The 20662-nt window shown below is 41.4% G+C and overlaps 1 protein-coding gene across 2 annotated transcripts in view; it reads left to right on the forward strand.

Annotated features, from left to right (window-relative positions):
- The first annotated feature begins 1810 nt into the window (after nt 1-1810).
- Nucleotides 1811-20662, forward strand: part of KDM7A (lysine demethylase 7A) — a 58597-nt gene continuing 39745 nt past the window's right edge. For both annotated transcript variants that reach the window (XM_079304771.1, XM_079304772.1), the window contains exon 1: nt 1811-2182. In XM_079304771.1, the coding sequence (XP_079160897.1) occupies nt 2067-2182 (116 nt within the window). In that variant the 5' untranslated portion in view covers nt 1811-2066. The remainder of the gene's footprint in view (nt 2183-20662) is intronic.

Below are 20662 nucleotides of genomic sequence, written 5' to 3' on the forward strand. Positions count from 1 at the left end.
CATCTCTCCCAGGAATATCCACCCTATTCCCTCCCATGTGCCTTACCAAACACAAGAGTTCAGTGTTCAGTGCATTTGTAATTTGCAGACACTTCCTGATACACAACACCCGTGCATTTTTATGGCCACTTCGGATAAAGACATCACTCCAGCTGGTAACTGCAGCTTCCAGATAAGACTGACCCCGTGACAGTGTAAGAAACACTTCCTGAGTGTGTCTTTAAGGAATAAAAGGAAACAATATTTTTAATGACAGAGCCTCTTGCTATGTATTATTTCCTGAAACTCTGAAATCGTAATTTGTTGCCTTACTGGTGTTTCTTGCCCCTAATAAGTTTTACATAAGCTTTTTAGAAAACTGATGTGTCTATGGTCCCATTTTGAGTTGCTGAAATACTGAGGTGTGTTGGAACACTAAAGACTATTGAAACATCCACAACGTCCTGCAGGTCAGAACCGTAGTCACTTTCTAAATAGGTCATGGTTTGGTTGGGGAATCTGGTATTTCTTGACTCTTCCTTTATTTCTCTTTCTCAGTCTCCATTCAGTCACAGAGCCTGCGTGCTGGATTTATTTGTTTTACATTTCTTTGCTGTCCATTTTGCTGCCAAATCATCATCTCGTGTTGCTTGTCTTATATAAATGTTGACATTAGCAAGCTTCACAATAACAGTCTGGAAAGGAAACATTTACTTCTGAGTTTCCCTCTGCCAAACAAACCTACAGCATTTGCTTTTTTGTGGCTACTGGTGGTTAAGGCCATGGGTTGTAAAATTATAATGCTGTAGGCAGTGTCTATTACAGTTAGGATCACTGTAACATGCACTTCAACATATTTATTATTCCGTGTCTAAATTGGTACATTCAGTGTGGCTCTCCATTCCCTCATACTTTACAATCTCTTTAAGTCCTTGAAAGGCTGCAGGAAAAAAACAACTGTTCCAAAATCTACTTTTTTGTTCGAAATGACACATACTGAAAGCATCAGTGCTACTTTTGTGTTCTGAAAGAGTGACGGCATAGAATGGAACAACAATGCACACGTAGGCAGAGATATTGACCAGAAATAAACCATTGCAGCCCCCAGCTGGGCAGCACGGCAGCACTGTCCAGGCTTCCTAAAATCAGAGGTCCCTCTGATAGCCTTCGGTGTATGCAATTTGCTGCGTGAAAACATTTGTCACAAACTGCAGCACTGACTGCGCGCCGCGGTTGTGTCTGCACATCGGGAGAGTTCAGCAGGAGCCGAGGACACCTGCACGGGTGAGTCGAGCAGGGCCCGGGGGAGCGGGAGGCGGCAGCTGCACGACCCTCGCTCGGAGGCAACTCTGGCTCCTCAGAGGGGTGTCCAGGTCAGGACACATGCCATGCCATGCCATGCCGTGCCGTGCCGTGCCATGCCGTGCCGTGCCGTGCTTTGCCAGGCCAGGCCGCTCCGCCGCTCTCGTTACATAACGGGGGCTGTGAGGGGTGGGGGGGCCGCGCGCGCCGCCTCCTCCTCCTCCCGTGTCCTCGCGGCACCCCCGCCCCGCCCCTCCCCGCGTGACAGCCCGCGCGGAGCCGGAGGGGGGGGGGAGCCCAGCGCGTGCCTCCCCGCGGCCCCCGCCTCCCGGGAGGGAGGGGCGGCACGTGCGCGCCCCGCCCCGCCCCGCGCGCTCCGCCGGGGGGAAAAGCCGCTCCGCTCCCCGCCGCTCGCGCACGCGCGCTCCCCGCCGCTCCTCGGGGCGCAGGCGCGGCGGGGCGGGCGGGGCGGTGCTTTCCCCCCCCTCCCATCGCCGTCCCCGTCCTCCTCCTCCTCCTCCTCCTCCCGCCTCCGCGGGGGCCGGGTGACGCACGTGCGCGCGCCCCCGCGCGCTGTTGTCCGCTCGCTCCCGTGCCGCCCGCCCCGTGCGCGTGCCAGCCGGCGGCGGGGGGCGCGCGCGGCGTGCGGGGCCGGCACGCGCGCTGTTGTTATTGGCGGCGCCGCCGCGGCCGCGGCGGAGGGAGCGGGGCGGGGGGGGAAGAAACGGGACGGGACGGGGAGGAGCGGAGCGGGGCGGGCGGCTCAGTCAGGGAGTTCTTTAAAGATGGCCGGAGCGACGGCCGCCGCCGCGACCCCCGTGTACTGCGTGTGCCGCGAACCCTACGACGTGAGCCGCTTCATGATCGAGTGCGACATCTGCAAGGACTGGTTCCACGGCAGGTAAGGCGCCGGGCGGCGCGGCGGGGCCGGGCGGCGCGGCGGGGCAGCCGGCGGGCGGCAGCGGGCACAGGCGGTGGCAGTCGCCTTCCCCCCTCCCCCCGGGGGGGACAATGGCTGCGCGGCGGCAGCACGGGGGGAGCGGCGGGCGCCCGCCCGGTCCGGCTCTCCCCCGCTTACGGCCGCGGGGACGGTGCCGCCGGCCGTCCCCGGGCACATGGGTCCGGGCTGTGAGCGGGCGGACGGGCCGGGCCAGGCGTGTGGGGGGGCTGCTTAGAAAGAGCAACAGATGCGGGGCCGGGGCCACCCCGAAGTTGTGCCGACTGCGCTGAGGCGCCGCGTGTCCCCCCGCGCCCCCGGGGGTCTCTCCCGGGACAGGGCGCTCTCCCGGCGGAGAAGTGCGGGCGCCGGGGCTGTCCCCGGCCGGGGGCGAGCTCCAGGTTGTTTTATTCGCGGGGCGGACGAGGAGGAGACAGAGGGTCGCCCCGCGCCTCTCGCCGCTTTGACGTTTCCAGCCCGGTCCCGAGCGGCCGCCGCCGCCGCGCGTGTGTTTTGCGAGCCGAGCGCGTGAATAATAAAAGGCCCGGCGGCAGCCGCTGCGAACGGGAGGAAGCGGCGGCGGCGGCTGCGGCGGTGGGGATTCACGGGCAGTTAAACAAAGGAGCAAGTTGGGGGCCCGCGGCGGTGGCGGCGGCGGCTCGGCCGGGCCGGGGCTGCGGGGCCGCTCGGTGCCGCCCCCGCCGTGCGGGGAGCGCCGGGGAGCGCGCGGCGCCCGTGATTGACAGCCCGGCGTTTAAATACCCCGAGCGGCAACAACAACAGCGCCGGCCGCCGCGCCGCGCCCCCTGCCGGCCAGGGCGCGCACCGCCGCCCGACCCTGCCCGCCGCCGGGTCCTGCCTGCTTGGGGCTGTTTTCCTTTTATTTGTTTTGCTGTTTGCCCCTCGGACTGCGAAAGATAAAGTAGGTGGCGTATCTAGGTTTTACTTAACAGTAATTGTTACACGCACGGGTGTTTTCTTGCCACGTTTTCGGAGGAAAGGAAGGCTCGCCGCGTTTCTGATGTTTACTGCTTTGTACATGGGCTTCTCCCGGCTCGAGCTGCGGTATGATAGAAAGTGTGAAAAGGGCTTTGCAAACCATAAAAACTGGCAAAGCAGGATTGTTGTGCCTTGAAAACAACCTCTCGTTAATATTTTAACTAGGCTGCTTCTACTCTTGCCGGTGCTGTTGTTTAGAGCGGGACACACAGCAGCTCTTTTGGGATACAGCAGCTTTATACAAGTTTGTCAGAAGTCAGTCACTGCCTGCTGTAAAGGTGCAGCATTGCCTGAAGTGTTTGTACCCTTACAGGTTCTTTCTCTTCCAAGTCTTTTTCTGCATTTGTGTAGTTGCTCTTTCAGAATGTCCTGGCACTTGCTCAGGTTCTGTGCAGGCTTAACTTAAATGCCAGCCTTGTGTGTCAGTATTGCTGGGGTGTGGGTGAGGTAAATTTCTGAAATTGTTATGAGGAGGAGAGCACTGCCTGATCCAAAAGTGGGACAGACCACTTCATAGCTTTCTTGAGTCTTAATCTGAAAAAAACTCTACACAGGTTCCTGTGGTGGAACTCTGCCATGTAATGGGTAGAAAAAGCCTGCTAGCACTGAACTGCCTTGATAGTCTGAAATCCTAAGGGTGGAAAATAAGCAAACAGGCCAGCTAGAGCTGGCAGCAGCCATGCTGCTTTGGGATTTAGTTGCAGGCTCACCCAGTCTCATGACTAAGGGACAGGTTTTGGGAGACGTGTTGCCCCCTGCCAGCTGTGGTCTGCTCTGGGAGTGTTTTCCCCTTGCTTTAAGAGTGAAGATTGTTACACAGCTTGTGAAAGAAAACACACACTCTCAAATCTTGAAGTTCTTTGTAAACTTCTTAGTTTCATGTTTTCTTGATTTTATTCTTTTGTCAGTTTTGTTTTTTTCCTCTGGCCTGTGGAATGGGACTGATGTGTGTTCTATCTTAAGAAACATGTGAACCCAGGCTGTGGTGTGCTAGCATGATACCTAGCACGTATGATTGGATTACAGACTCTTTGCTGCCTTCCTGTGTATAGTCAGGAGAGTGCCTGAACAGTACACTGGAGACCATACAAAGTCTGTTCTGACAGATTGTTACTTAGTCCCTTTAAATTTTTATGTGGTTTTTTTTTTTTTTTTTGCTTTGTGTTCTTCTTGCACTCTCTGTCTTCAAATGATTTGTACTTTGGTTTGCTGTTATCAATATATGAGCACTATGAAATGCTCGTTTTATTGCTTTTGGCAAATATTTGTGTTAAAGGAAATGTTTTGTTGTGGCTGGCAAGGCAGTGAACCTGCATTGTGGGTTTCAGTTACTCTCTGAGTGGGCCTGACATCCAGCCACAGTCTGGTGTAATTACCCCTTGTGAACAAAGAGTGTAACGCTGCTTGAGGCTTCCTGAATGGCTTGCAGGAGTGCAGAGGCTGCAGGGCTTTAGATGTGACAAGCTGTCAAAGCTTTCAGATGGGCAAATCCCTTCATGTTTTAGGCAATTTTTGTGTTTTCCCCATCTTTTTATCTGCTTTAAACAGAAGTGTGACATTAAGCTGATTCCTGCTTTCTGACTTGTCTAGAATTTACTCCAGCTAGAATGTAGCATAAAAAGTCCTTCATACTGCTCTGTGTGTTCAACTTTTTCTTGGATCAGTAGCTGTTGAAGCTTCTTTAATTTCTTGGTTTCATCTTCAAATGATATGTATCATTCTGTGATACTTCTTATGCTGTCTCTGCCTTCCTCCTTTTTTTCATGCCTTGCCTCAGTTATTAGGTTAACAACATGCTGTCATCTTTTCTTGTTTGTGTTTTCTGCTGTGATGTATTCTGTGCATAAGTTACATATCTTTTTTTAAACTGATTTTGCAGTCAGCTCTGTTCTTGAAATAAGTTTGTGAAGTTTTTGTTGGAATTTTTGTCCTTTTTTCTGTCCATGATACATGTACTCAACTAGATTTATATACATGGTGTAGATGTGACTTATTCCTGTAGACTAGATCTCAGGTGAGAAGAAGTTTAAGAATATAATTCAGTTTTTGTCTGCCCAGGGTAATGCTGTCTGTGATATTTCAGGAGTAAAGTACTGTAGAATTGGCCTTTTTAGGAGAGTGACTTTGTAAAGCTGCACTGGTACTGTATTAATTGTAAAGGAGTGTGGACAAGTCAGTCAGGTAAACTGAGAATTAAAAATACTGGTGCCCCTATGAAGTCTTGTGTGTTGCACTTCTCCGGGAATGTTTTGTTTCTTAACAAACATACAGTGAACTTCTAACATGTCTTGATGATGAATAGGTTAAGAAATTATCAAATGTGTGCATGTCAGTTACAGGTCTCTGCCTTTTGAAATGCCTGCAACCTTTCTAATGTTTTCTTTTTGCATTACAAAAAGATGGTTTGTTTGCTTTTTTTTTTTTTTTTAATAAGCAAATGATATGTTTTACTCTTCAAAGTTAATGGGGCATAAGGAAGGGAAAACATCCCTTTTTGTTGTTGTTGAAAATTGGCAGTTTACCTGAAAATTTCATAATGGTGTCAACTTTGGTGTCTTCCCCCTCAAGGAGAAAATTTTTTGTGTTTACAGAAATAAATATTTAATTTGGGCAGCTTAGAGGGCAGTCAGGGAAATACAGCACTAATCTGTATGTATTGTACGTATATATGTGCTTCTGTTGCAAACCAAAGTCAAATTGATTAAATTTATATGGAATTGTTTTTAAATTGATAGCTCTTGCTCTCAGGATTAATTCTGTGTTTTGTATAGTCTTGGAAGAATTAACTTTGCCCTTTCCTACAGCAGTTCCTTGGTGGTATTTTGCCATTATGTGTTTGATGCTTTTTACAGCTTTGTTATTATTAGAAAACATTTAATAATATCATTTGAAAAGAAAGGTGATTCATGTACTGTTTGAAGATTATAATTTAAACTGCAGATGCCTTGAGGCTTTTTTTCCTCACGTGGAAGAAAAATTCAGTGCCAAAGTCACATCTAAGGGAAGTTCATGTAGAACACATTTTTTTTCTGATATCGTATAGATTTGAACATGTCTTTGTTTGGTCTCTGATGAAACACAAAACTTCTCATCCACTCCTTAATATGATCTCAATGTAAAATCAAGGTTTTTCTGTCTGACAGCTGTTAGGTTACATGGTACAGGTCTGTCTGAAGGCACTGATTTGTACTCTGAAGACCAACTTTCTCCTTAAGAAAAGAAGGAAATGCATGTGCTATAGTGACTACTTTTCCTGAATTGGTTCTTTGTTTTGGAGCTTTATGCATAAGGTTCTGCACGATGGGCTTTGCCAACTCTTTGCTCCTGGCTGCATGCTCCTGTAATTCCTCTTGTGCCTGATTGGTAAATCAGCTCTGCTCAGAAAACTGACAGAGCCCATTCTCGTGCTGGGTTAGCTTTTTGTTGGGCCACTGAGCTGAGTGGGCTCCTCAAAAGGCTACGGTGAGTCCCAGAGCGTTGCAAAAGGAGTTGAAGGAATTCTGGTTGGAGATGATACTCCAAGCAGAGTTGCTCATTTTTCTTCCTTATTGCCCACTTTGGGATTGATGGCTCACCCAGTTTTTGTAGAGCCTTGTTTTTGTGTCTCAGTCCCCATGTGGGATTCTGCCCAGACCCAGTTGCTCATCTAGTGGGGTCCAAGGGAACCAAGGCATTTCCAGTGCAGCTGCAGGAGCACAAACCCCAGAACATCATCTCTTTGCAAGGGTAGCTGAAGTTCTTGGATCTGTCTGGGAGGACAAGGCATGGGGATGCTCATGTCAGGGAACATGGAGATTGCAAAGACATTGTTACAAATGTTTTCTGGTGCAGCTCTCTTTGCAGAAAATTAAGGCCTTGTAGTTAGAAACATCCAGGGACCTGAACTGAATGCATCAACAAATCCTTGTCTTGTCAACAGAGCTTTGGTCTGGCACCAGAGAACTTCCAAGCCATCTTTCTGGCTCTTGTGATGTATAAGCCTTTTAGCCTTCATGGGGCAATTTGGTGGATCTTAGGGAAGTGCTTTAGATCTCAAGGGAAAGCTAATGTGTTTAATCTTAGTTTTCCATGGCTTAGCCTTGTTTCCTCAGAAGTAAGATGGAAGTCTCAGCCTCAGTCCAATGGGCTGTGCCCTCTGCCAAAGAATTAAGTGACTTGAAGTGACTTCAAGCTCTTCTAACAATACAAAAGCTGAAACTGTTTTGGTTAAACTGAAAAGAAACTAGTTATAATGAGGATGCTAGACAAGCACTTGTGTAACTGGGTGTCTGTTTCCAATCCTTTTATATTCATCATTTGGACAAACAGTTTTTTTCCTCTTGGTTCCCATCTGTGAAGTGGGAAGACTTATTAATATATATTAAAGTTAGATGTGTTCTACCATAATAAGCACTGAAGAGTTGCAAGTATTCAAATTGCTTCAGTTTTTGCAACTGTGTAATAACATGTAGAATTGTGTGCAAGTGTTTCTCTTTATAGTTTTCTTGAAGAACTGGCTTTATTGGACCTAGGTGTGCTTTGAAAGTTAACACTCCTTTCCTTGAGATCTGTAATTTTGTATTTTTTCTTTTTTTCATTTGTTCTGGAATAAAACATAGTAGATCTTGTAGCTTATGCCTTCTGATAAAGTAACTAGGACAAGGAAAAAACATATTGTCCAATAAAATATGTAAGAGAACTGGATGGTATGCAGTTCAGCTTTTTAGATTAGAGTCCAATGAGATTCTAGTGAGTTTCTAAACAGCTAATAAATGATAATAGCTCTGATTTCTAAAGCACAAATTCATTATTACATTTTCAGTGTTAGTTAAAAGATAGAGCTTCAGATTTAGTCATTTAAACACTACCTCTAATTTTCTGTAATATTATAATTGACCTATATTTTTGGCATAATTGTTTTTGTTTTGGCCATTCTTGACTGTGAAAACCAAGGCACTCTTAAGTATTTGTGTAGTTTAACTGTGAATTTTTTATTAGCTAGTTAATTTATGATGATTTTATATTCCAAAATGTCTCATGAAGCACTTTGTTATGTTTAATACATAAATGATTTGAGGAATTCAGATGTTTTCAGAAGGCTCTGTTTTGTGATGTCTGTATCTAAAACTAGAGAAGTGAGAAGAGTCTGGTTGGAGGTCTGCTGCTTGGTACACCTAATTTCTGTATATACCTACTGGGTGCTGCAGTGCAGAATATGAAATACATTCTTTTTATTTTAAGCTTGTCTTGATCTGTTGGAAATGATGAGTTCTCTTAGAGCTGCACATTGGCTTAAGCCTTACAGTAGACTATCACTCTGTTAACTGCCAGTGGGTGAAATCACATTAATTTTGTTTTCATTCTTCATTTGTGGTTTCTAGCTTTTCTTTTTGTGGATAGTTTTCATATTCATTAGCATTTTTTTTTTTTATGACCGGTGCAGTTTCTGTGTATTTCCTGTGTCTTTTGAAAGATCATGCAGTAATACAATGTCTCCATTCTGTTCACATGGCAGTTTGCACAAGTTGGAGATGCACTAATACTCTTCATGCAACTATTTATTCTTTTATTTTACATCACTGTAACAGAAAATAACAAAACAACTCTGAGTAATCAGTAAAGATTTCTGCAGGTACAATGCACGTACACACGCTCAAGTTTTACCTTTGTCTCATTGCTCAAGTTTGAGAATTCAATTAACAGCATTGCTATTGCTTTAGTATCAACATATGAGAGGTATTTTAGTGAAATATATAGCTTTTTAAAAAGCTAAGCTATTCTTCATTTTGTCAGTTCTTTCTAATGTATTGTAACATTAGCTCATGAATACACAGAACTAACAATCTATGGACTATGAATTGTCTTGAGATGTCTGCTCTGTGGTGGTAATACAGATTTATGTGGCTGGTAACCCTCCTCAGGTCAATTCTGCTTTTGAATGGAATTAATGTTTAATACTGTTTTCTCCATTACTTCAGCATTAACTAAAGTAGACTTCAAAACTGGTGTTTCTTTTTGAAAATACTGAGTTCATTGTTGCTCAGGCAGGCATAAATGCTGATGTTTGCCACAAAAGCAAGAAAGCCCTCCTACATTATTCTGTCTTAAAAGCCAATTGGAATAAGTATGATTGTTCTAGATTTTTAATATATTGTGGTCTGAAGTCTATTTATTTTCATCTGAAACTGTCAGCTGACATTGCAGCTTGGCTGGGAAATTAATTTCTTAAATTTAATTGTGTTTGTTCCATTTACATGAATACTTTATTCACTTAAAAGCTCTTAAAGCACTCTTCATGGAAATGAGTGCAAGGAAAGGTGACTGAGAAATGGAATCTTTGATATTGAAGATATGTGATGGCTCTGATCTGCCACTCTTGCCTCTTATCAGGCAGTATTTCTAAAGGGAGTGACATTTTTCTTCTGCAATATTGATGTTTGCCAATAAACAAAATCCAAATCAGATAAATGAAGAGCAGCCAAAGAAATTGCTGTGTCTTATTACCCAATAGTACTTGTAAAACCTCTGGTTGTCTTGCTCAACATACAGATTTTTAGTTTTGTTTCAATAACAAGAATATTTGGATCTTTTCACTGAAGGATTACATCATGCTGTTTACTTGCAAAACTCGGTGTTAAGAACAAGCAGAACAAGAGAAATGAGGTGTTGCAAGTCAGCACAGGGCTTTTGGGGGTACTGCTGGGCACATCTCTGGGGTGCTGAGTGCTGTATGGGGCAGTGTAGGAACAGCACCAAAAGCAAGGTAGCTGTGCTAACAGGGCACTGTGCTCAGGAAAATATTATATCTGCCTCCTCACCATAATGTTATCCCTTATTTCATGGAGGTGTGCTGTCCTGGCATACCCCAGCCTCAAGCCCACTCTGTCCTAGGTATTTCTCTGTGCTTCTCTTGCTTATATAACAGAGAACCAAAATCATGTCAAGAAACCCGGTGTGCACATGTAGTCTCTTAAATCTCAAGCTACATTTTGACTACAGTATTTGTCTTCTGCCCAGAGGGCACATCAGCATGAGGCAAAGGTGAGCAGCAGCTTGCTGCCTCTGGTGCTGTGCTCTCCTGTGTGAGCAGCTAGGACATGGTGGGGCATCCCTTTGGTGAAATGTGTGCCCTGATGAGTGAGTGTCACAGAAGCAGTTGGGAATGCTGCTCTTACTCTCACTGAGAGCAAATGGGACAGCTGTAGTATTGAGTGATTGGGCTGATGTCCTTGCTGAAAAGTGCTTATTTAGCACTTGAGGACTGAGTGAAAGCAGATGCCTTGGCTGTACCTTACACTTCCAGCATGGTCAGCTGGCTTGTGCTTGAAACATCGTGAAGCTGAAGGGTTTAGGTATGAGTTAGAGTTTGGAGTATCATTTGAGTAGATCAGAAATTGTAGAAGCAAAGGTGCAGCTCTTAAGACTTCTGCAAATGTTACCTCCTGACTTTTCTATTTTGCCAGTAAGGGCAGATTCCAATTTCCCTTCAGTTTTTGGAATTGATAGCTCAACTAGCATTGCCCAGAGAATAGACTGTGTGTTCTATTTCCTGGTCCTTATTTGACTGTGGAAATCAAGTTATTGTCTAATGAAAAAACACAAACTCTCCACTTTAGAGAAGAATAAACCTTTTTACTCCTGGTTAGTTCTGCTATTATTCTGAATAGATCTATCACTGTAAAAGGGAACAAAATCTTGAATATTAGTGAAAGGGCAATATTGCTGGTACCAGTGTTCAGCCTCTCAATGTCAAGTGCTGTTACTAACTTCTTGTGAAGATGTCCTGTATACAAATGGTCTTTTCCCAAAGGTAGTTCCTTACAATAAGGAAGAGATCTGACGTTTCTCTACAACCCTCTTGGCTTATTGCACATTAGTGCTCTTGTGCCTTTTTTCTTCCCCCAGCATAGGAATGTCAGTGCTTGTGTCTAGTTGGCTGGATCTTTGTTTTTCATGGGGTTGTACTGTGTCTAATTCTCTTTTTCTCATTGATGTCTGAAACACTGATGGTGTGTGGGGACTGGGACAAGGAAATGAGTCAATATCACGGAAAAGTGGTAAAACATGGGAAAACAAAGCTTCAGCCTTTCATTGTGATCAGTGATATGATTTTGAGCAGACATCTTTTTTGTCTGGACTGAACTTACCTGAAACAGGCACGGGTGCATTTCCACCATGTGATTAAGAATGGACTGCAGTGCATTCCTCACTGCTCGTGATACACGTGTGCTGAGAAGGGAAGTGAATGCATCCCTGCAGTGTGTGATGGCAGTTCTCAATGCAGGCTGCATGGAAAATTCCCAGGGACTTGCTAGTAGACCACAGAGCAGCTTGAAGCAGTAAAGCCTCTATTTGCAGTTTTCCACTCCATTCCAGGGCAACAATAGTAAACTTTAACATGATTTTCATGACACATTATTAAATGCTTTGAATAGTCTGTTTTTCTGGAGTGGTTTTTTTTCTTTTCTCTTTTTTTTTTTTCTTGTACAGCTAATAGGGAATTTGGAGATAGAAGTAGCAGATAAATGTTTTATATAAACAAAATGGTTGACCTAGTAAAGTAAAATTCTGTTTCTTATGCTAACCTAAGGAAGCTGGACAAGCATCTTTCTAGTCTGAACATATGCATTGCTCTGAGCCCCTGAGAAATTAATCAGCTTTCTATGAAGCTTGTGCACCATGATACTTTGGAACAAGTTTTTTGTTAGGGAATGTGCTCTGTCCCCTTAATATGCTTGCCATGTGTTTAGAAGAAAAACTGTAAATCTCTAAGTGATCTTTGTTGGAAACATACTGACTATATGCCAGGAGGATGAGAGTAAAATAGATACTTCCTTTTCAAAACTGTACCAGACACAAAATAATGGAATGGAACTTATGGCTTTCAGGTGTCTGAAAAATTTGGAACTGAGATCAGAAGATTTTTCTGTTCACATGGGGTATCTACAAAGAGTGTAAGCAGCCTTGTGGAGAGGAATCTTGTAGGTGAAAAGCTGGGTGGAGAGAGATAAGGAAAGACAGTGCAGAAGAAAACTTACCTAAACAAAGAATATGTGGAAAATTTTAACTTGTACTCAAGAGTGTGAAGTTTTAAATTTGATCATTAATCTGTGGCTGAAAAAAAGCTCCTGTGCTAAAATGTCTGCTGCAGTGACCAGTCACTGAAGTAATGTGAGGAAGATGCAAGTTCTAAAACAGCCAGTGGGTTTGGTGATACTTGATGCAAATGCATGCTTGAGTTTTTGATTAGATGGAAACTACTTTATGGTGTGCAGAACATAAGGACTGATGATCAACATTAATTTAAATTTAAAATGTAACTTTCTGTATTTTTATCTGAATGAAATCTAACCAGAATCAGCTGTACCAAGTCCAATTTTAAATGCTACATTTTCTGAAGATAAATACATAGTTTGAGGTTGTCTTATGTAACTCTATCTTGAATTGCTAAAGGAGAAAATATGGCTTTTAAAGAAAGCTGACTTTGGGTGTATTTAAATTGATGTACTACAAATTATATTGTAAGGTTGGGGCATATTCACTTTTCAAGCAGCTTGGGTTTTTTGGGGTTTTTTTAGTATTTTTAGTTTCAGTTAGTTTCATAGCCAGTGCTATGTAATATAAATAAACTGATAAATAAACTTTTCTTTTGTAATTGAATTGTAAGAAAATAGCTTCATCGTTCCCATTCAACAGTATGTCAGACTCATTAAAGGCTCTTTAAAGATCATTGACCTGTAAATCTTTATCTAGGAAACATTTCTGGTAAAAGATTATTCTTCTGTCAAGTATTTACTACTTTTTTGCTAATTATCAAAGAAGAACCTCTTTGTCACTTTCACATTATGTTAGTGGTGGCTGTAAAGAAAAGCAAAACATGATTATCACTTTCAAGCCAGGAAAGCAACACCTGTTAAGTGTTACCTATACTGCAAAAAAAAAGGTATGAGATCTTAGGCAAATTTCAAGTCCTTGCCAGTTCCTGAAATATTTAGAGAAATGGACAGATATGCCTTTTTAAAAAGGAAAACAGGTGCATCCATAGTCCAGACTCTCTCTCTCTCTCTCTCTCTATATATGTATATATATATAATATAGACTACTAGATTTCTATAGGAAGTGCTATTAAATCTGAAGACTTAAAAAAAGTATTAGTATGTCTTAAGACTTGGAAAAGACTTGTACTGTTGTAATTCCTGCCCACTTTATCTGTTTATTCATGAATGTCAGGCACAGGGACCAGGACTTAAGATAATCTTGTCAGTGTCTGAGGGTTTTAACCAGACCCTTGTGCTCAGGTCATGTTACATTCTGTGCAGGACCCATAATTCTTGGATCCTTTTCTGTGGGGTAAGAGGTCCTAAGTGGGGGAGATAAAGGGTATCTTTACATAAAAAGTGAGGTGGAGGTGAACATTCCCCTGAGATATGTGGGCTTGAACTCTCATAACCTGAAAAAGTACTGCTGCCATCTCTGTTGGAAAAACAAAATAACTTCTCCCTTCATAACATTTTAGTGCCCAGCACTTTGACAGTATGGCTTAGACACCAGGGAGCACAACAAGGGGTGATTTGGAATTTTTGGGTAAAATGGTGAGGTGCTGGCTGAGTGTAGGTACTTTTCTGAGGTTAGCTTTTTTCTGAATTTAAGTAGGCTTTAGGGACCAGCATCTTTAACTGGATATTCCCTGAATAACCCTATATAGATGAGTAATTTCTTCTGTGGTCTTGCAATTCATTTTTTTTTCTCCCTTCATATTTTTTCTGTGCATTTCTTTGAACGGTCTTGTTGGAGTCATGGGAATTTTGTCCACTATGAAGAAGGTATTTTAAGGGATATATATATGCACACTACAAATATGCTGATATATGGATAAAATCTTCTTTTCTCCCATATAAAAGCACTGAAGCTGGGTAACACAGACTGTGAAGTCAAGGTTACCTCTAAAAGTGTGTGTGTGTGTGTGTAAAGTTTAGTTTAAAATATGTGGATTTGTACTTTTGCAAATACTTTAGATTACTCTAAATAGCATTTGATAGAGCAAAAATGGTTTTGGTAACCTGCATCTGAACTCATAGGAATTTAAGATTAAAATTAATATGTCAGATTACATTCAGAATAAAAATAATGGATGCAGATAGAATTCAGTGCTGATGTAACTCAACTCCCAAACTCTTTTTAGCTTTGTTCTTCACTATTTAAAGCTTCCACATGGTCTGGAAATTACTGTGCTTCATTAATTCCATCAGAAGAGGATTGAACAGTTAGATTTCTATAGCTAGAATAGTGTGTAAAAGTAACTTCTTGATATGTTATGGGCTGCATGGGTGCAGCTTTGACCAGCATGCCCCTCTAGACCTCTATAAGCAGCTGAGAATCCAATAAAGATCTCTAAATTATAGGCATTATCTGGTTGATTGAAGGAGCTTTTTCTACTTACTGCTCTGCCAGCCAGCCAATGTAACATCTGATATTTAGACTCATTATCTGTGTATCTGAAACAGTTTGCTTGTATCATAGCTTAAATAGAAGTTAATGTAATCAGATACTCCATCTGCTTTTGAAACGAGCATGGTGAGCTAGAGATGAGCCAGTTTGCTCTCAGATTTCTTCAGAAATGAAGCATCTGTCTCTACTTGCTATTGACTGCAAATCTATTTGCCTTATACAAGTAAGGTATTTCAAAGCTATAGGAGCCATTGTGTAATTTTTTTTTGTTGTGATTAGAAGGTGCAGAAATTACTCAGCTTAATAAAAAGCTTGCTAAAAAATTCCTAGTAATGCCTAAAGAATATTGCAGACTTGAGGAAGAGTGACTCAGTTGAGAAGATGAGTTGAAAAATATCCTTGCTTTTTCTTTTTTCTTAAAGAAGAACTATTAAAAGAGTTGAATTTTGAAGGCAGAAAAAGGTATTATTTCAGGTACAGCTACAGAGTCTCTGAATGTTACAGTGAGTGTTAAGTTACTTAGTAGACAGCTCCAGGAGGTTTTTAAAACCAATCTGGGTAAAAAATTTTTTAACCCAGTTAAGGGGTCAAGTATTTTTGGTGTAAGGAGCCAATTTAAAGGTGTGCAAAGCAGGCTGAAGCCAAGTTTGCTGTTGCTGCAGTCTGTAAAAGAAGCAAACACATTACCCCAAGAATAAGGGGTTTGCAGGAATGGAGTTTTAAGTTGTGCTAATACTGGTTGCTGGTGTTAGAATATGGGAAACAGAAAAATGTACCTCCTAATGCTGTTAGCAAAAAGTTGTATTTTCAAATAATTCCTGACATTTTTCAATTGAAGTGGCACAGTTGAAAAACAATCATTAGTGTCCTGACCAATCCCCCCAGGCCAGGAAGTCATTGTGGGTTTGTTGTTCGACTCCAAATCCTTTTTTTATCACTTGAGATATTTGAGAATAAGACAGATCTGATGGTGTCTGCTGACAGTGTTACTCAGGATGTCATAAGCTTTGCAGACTGTGTATTGCATAAAATAACAGTGCTGATAGTACTTGTTGGGCTTCACAATCTTTTTATACAGCTCATCTTTATTAGGCAACATGATCTTTCTAAACAACTCATCTTTATTAGACAACCAGAATAACCAGCTTGTCTCTCTCTGTAGGAGTCTGCAGTCCCTGCACTTTGTAGATGAGGAACATTCAACACTTCTAGCTGTTGAGGAGGAGATGGAGCTGCTGAAAACAGAGCAAAAAATTCCCAAATGGATTAAAAAATGCTTAGAGTGCAGATTGCCTAAAAGAGGTGGTTGAACTAATATTAGAGACACTTGTTACATACAAATGATATAATAAATGGATTTTTGTGAGACTTTGTAGGTAATTATGGGTTTTAGAAACTGCTGAGAGTATGCAAGTCAGTGAGTATGCAAGAACCATTAGTGAGATTTTGTTTTGATCCATCTCTATAAAACACACATATCTTCCCACTTCAGAGTGGTCCTCATGTGTCTCTCAAACTAGAAGGTGGGAATTTAGCTGAAGATTTGTCCTTTTGATCCTCTCCTGCTTTATAGAAAATCACGTTTGATGTGGTTTAGGAATGTAGCTTCTAAACTGTTTGGATTACTTGTTTTATAGTTCCTGTTGTACTTCAGTGCATCACTGGAAAGAGTAGGCAAATAAAATATTGGTACTGGCATAATATCATATATCTGCTGGGCACTTGCCTCAGCTACTCCTGTAGCTAGAGCTGCACATAGCTGCTCTCAAGGAGCTGATTAGACACTTCATCAGAAGGACTGGGATGCCTAAAAAAAGACAAAGACCATCTTAATGCTGTGCTAAGACAACCTTGGTTCACATATGACACCTAGTGCCAATGTATGCATGTCTTGGACTCAGTAATGCCTCTTGATGTTGTGCAGGGTGTGTGGTTAAAGCTGAGGAGGAGTTTCAGGTGTAGGCAGGGATGTTCCCAGCAATCTGACTGGTAAGCTGTTGGTAATTTATCTGTTAGGCACAGTAGTTCTGAGTCTTAGTGAATGATGAAGTCCCAACAGTAGGCCTGGCCTGGTCTGGTGACTTCCACTGCTGGGAGGAGCAGTTCTGCTCCTCATATCCCTGTTCCCTCCTCTCATGGATTGCCTAGGACAGTTGCCCAACCTGCTGTAACCTGACTTGATAAACAGGCAAAAGACTGGCTAGGTTGGTTTCTGTCAGACTAGAGAATAAAAACAGGTTGCCTTGTAACCAGGCAAGTGTCAGGGCCATTGCAGGGAAGGGGAGTGGGAGTGCTTGCTTGGAAGGGAGTGGGTAACCTGCCTCTTCCAGTGGCTGCAAGCCATTGAAGCAATGCAAGCTATGTCATGTAATTCCTTCCAAAGATTTGTTTGTCATTTTGGATTGAACTTCAGTTTCTCTTCATAGGGTGTGTTTTTATAGTACTGTTAATTTCTGTCTTTTTTCCTTCTCTTCCAATGTCCTTTCTCTCTGAAACAAGTAACTCATATGTCTGTTCTGTCTATAAAAGACCCTTGCTCCACCTGATAGGAAACTACACTGGAAAAGGAGCTGAAATTCTGAAAAACTGTTGATTAAGTCAAAGGCTTGGTTGGTTGGGATGCAAGTAGATCTTAAAATCTTATAATATGCAGTGTTTAATTGAGATGGCTGGTGAGAATTGACAGGAATCTGTGTGCAAGTTGGAGCTGAGGAAGATGAGGACAAAAGGATAAGAATCTCAAAGTTGAGGCAGGCAAATGAGTGTAGACTGTATATCACAGAATTGTTAAGGTCAGAAAAGACCTCCTAAGATGATTTGAATATAACCATTAAACTACCACTGTCATGTTCACCACTAATCTGTGTATCCAAGTGCCACATCTACATGTTATTTGAATACTAAGATGGTGATTCCATTTTATATGTGTATATACATATATATAGAATTAGAGACATGTAATAAGCAGCTTTAATTTGCTGGGTTAAAGTTATTGTAGTTGCTTCGTTCCTGAATGAGTGAACATTTAATTAACTTGTATACTGATTTCCCTTTTCCACCCTTTTGTTATCTCTGTAGAGTTTAGGATAGTTCTTCCTTTTTCCTATTAGAGAAATAATGGTAGCAGTTTTGGGCAGTAGTTTATTCTTTGGTAGAATTCAACCACACAGGGGTGCTCAGTTAAGATGCTTGTTTCAAAATGGGTATGGAGGCTGCTTTAAATGGTTGAAGATTTTGTAATGTGGTTGGTTTTTGTTGTTGGTTGTTTATTTGTTTTACAGAATTGAGACAAGAGTGTTAGTTCTGCCTTTAATCCCTCTGATTCAAAGGTATTATTTTGAAGTACTTATTTTTTGCTTATTGTGAGTTTAGGATTTTTTTTTTTTAATTAGCACAGTTAGAATAGCCCTGTCTGGGAATTGAAATAAGGCAAATTACCTAAATAAGATGTGTCAGGGCTGTTGACTAGGTTCTGTTTTATCTTAGGGTGGAGGAGGTTAACTCTTGACTTGAAGTCTTGAGGAGGAGATAAAAATACATCATTGAAGAAATTTCTTAATCACCTAGAAAACCTTTGTCATTAGTGTATATAGATGCAGTTATTCTCTCTTTTTTGTTTCTGCCTTTCAGTGCCCTCTCTGTCTCTAAACCAAATAACTAATGAGTGTTTCCTTCTGTGTGTTTAGGGCCCATAGTACCTAATACTGCTGTTACAGACTCTCCATTATGACCAGAACTGAAATTCATGCTGGCTGTGGTCACATAAATTGGGACTCCAGTGTTCCTAGAATTAGTTGAAATCCAATGTTAATCCTTTTTCCTGCATCAGTTGTGGGAAGAACAGGATAGTTCTCATTTATTTCAACAGGCAGTTCCAGCTTCACTAAGACAAAGTGCCTAAAGTCAGATGGGATTATTGTTCCTTCTTCTCTTTGGTGTGTCAGTCTGGCCATGCTGGGAAAATGAATGGACAAAGAGGAGTCAGAAATGCTATAGAGAATCTTTCTGAATTCCTGAGCAGTGTGCTTTGCTTTCTCTGAGTAGGGTTACACAGATTAGTGGTTTAAAGTGCTAGAAATAATTTCTTTATGTCAGATCAATGTGTATTTTTTCTTTTTTTCCTGAGTCTTGTGTCATAATTCACGTGCTGGTATCATCTTTGTTTCTCTCAATAGTTTCACACTGAAATAAGGCCTTCAGCTATTACAGCTGCTTTTAAAATGCCTTTTTTTTTTCTCTGCTCTCACTGACAAGTTGTTTAGTTTTGAGGTCTTCTCTAGTTTTCTTAAATGTTATTTCTTTATTGTCTTGGGGCAGCTTATTTTGCCAAAATCTACACTAGAAGATTCCGGTTCCTTCAGATCTTAATTTCTGTAAAACAGTGTTTTAAAAGGACTTGAACAGAATTGATTGTAAATACTGTTTTAAAGCAGCTTGATGCAATCAGTCTGGTTGGGAAGAATAAGTAGAAATCTGATTTGGCATAGGAAGGATGAAGAATTTGCTGAATGCTTAGTAGATGATACTAAACAGAAAGAGTACATCAAAAGTACTTCAGTAATGTTAACTTGGCTCTATCATGAAATTGTCATGAAGAAAAGTAACTTCTCATAAAGCTGCTACACATAACACATGATGGTGGCTGCCATTATGGATTAACCTGGGCTCTGTGTCTCTTCTTAGAAGTCACACATTGTAGTGAAAAGGTTTGACCTCAGTGTATATTTTTGCTCGTAAAGCTGTTTGGATTTCTTGAGTGTGTAATTATTTGACTTCAGTTTGCTTAAATTCCTAGTACTTACATAAAATGCTTGTGTAGAAATCAGCTTTCCACACAATGATTAGAAATGAGAACATGTTGATGATGCCAAATACTCAGTTGTAATGACTCTCTCTTACTTTCATTCTAGCAATTTCAATAAATTGAACTTACTGTACTTAAAAAACAGATCTTGGAAAAAAATATGTGTTGAGTTCCAAAACCATACCAGTTTGTTTTCACACTGGAATTGTGGAATGGAAGAGTCAGTTTACAAATAACATACATCACTATTTTTTCCTGAGATTTGAGGTAACATGATGATTGTGTTCACTATGTGGCTACTTTCTCAGTGCAGGTAGAATGTTTGTTGTATTTGTAACTGAATTTATTTCATTATGTAACTTGATAGCTTTGTTCCATTGACCATAATTTGCCTATTAGATTTTTACATTTCAGAATCTATTATTTAGAATTAAGCTTTTGTTGACAAGATGTCATATACTGATTATATTTATTTTAACCCCTGTGCTTTGAGGAAGCAAAAAGCACTGTTACTTGAGAAAAATCAGAATACATAATTTCTTTTTTCTCAAAAATGTGCCAGAGTATTGTTATTAAAAGTGTTTTTTGAAGGACAGCACTAGCATCACTATCAAACTTTGAGTTTTATTTCAGAAGGTGCAGGAAGTCTGAGCCTTTGGTCAGTCCTTTGGAATTCAAAATAGATCATATATCTGTCTGCATGTTTGTGTTACTGCAATACTTCATTTCAGAGAAATATTACATTATTTAAAAGCAGTAGGGTTGAATTACATTAGGGAAGTCTAAACCTATGTAATGAACATTAACATTTTTAATGTGCAATTTGATGGTTAATCATAAGTAGACCAAGGCCTCTTAGGACTTTGGAAGCACCAGAACAGATGGGTCTGAGCAATCAAAGGTCAGAGTTTTATGTATATTATGGCATGCAGTATTGTTGTTCTTGGGATTCTTATCTGTGTTGAAGATGACGCAATATTTAATAAGTTAGTATGTTTTTAGGTATTTTATATTTAGGTGAGTGAATGTGTACAAAAACTAGGTAAGCTATTGGGCCAACATGCACATATTCAATACATATCTTAAAAGCATTGTGCATTTTTTTGTTTGTTTGGTATTTTTGTTTTGTTTTGTTTTTTTTTTTTCTGGAGAAAATTGATAACTTTGAGGGAGGGGAAAGTTTGCAACAGATAGAGAAACAGAATAACTGCTAT

This window comes from Erithacus rubecula (genome assembly GCF_903797595.1).
Source record: "Erithacus rubecula genome assembly, chromosome: 4".
In the NCBI taxonomy this organism is placed as follows: Eukaryota; Metazoa; Chordata; class Aves; order Passeriformes; family Muscicapidae; genus Erithacus; species Erithacus rubecula.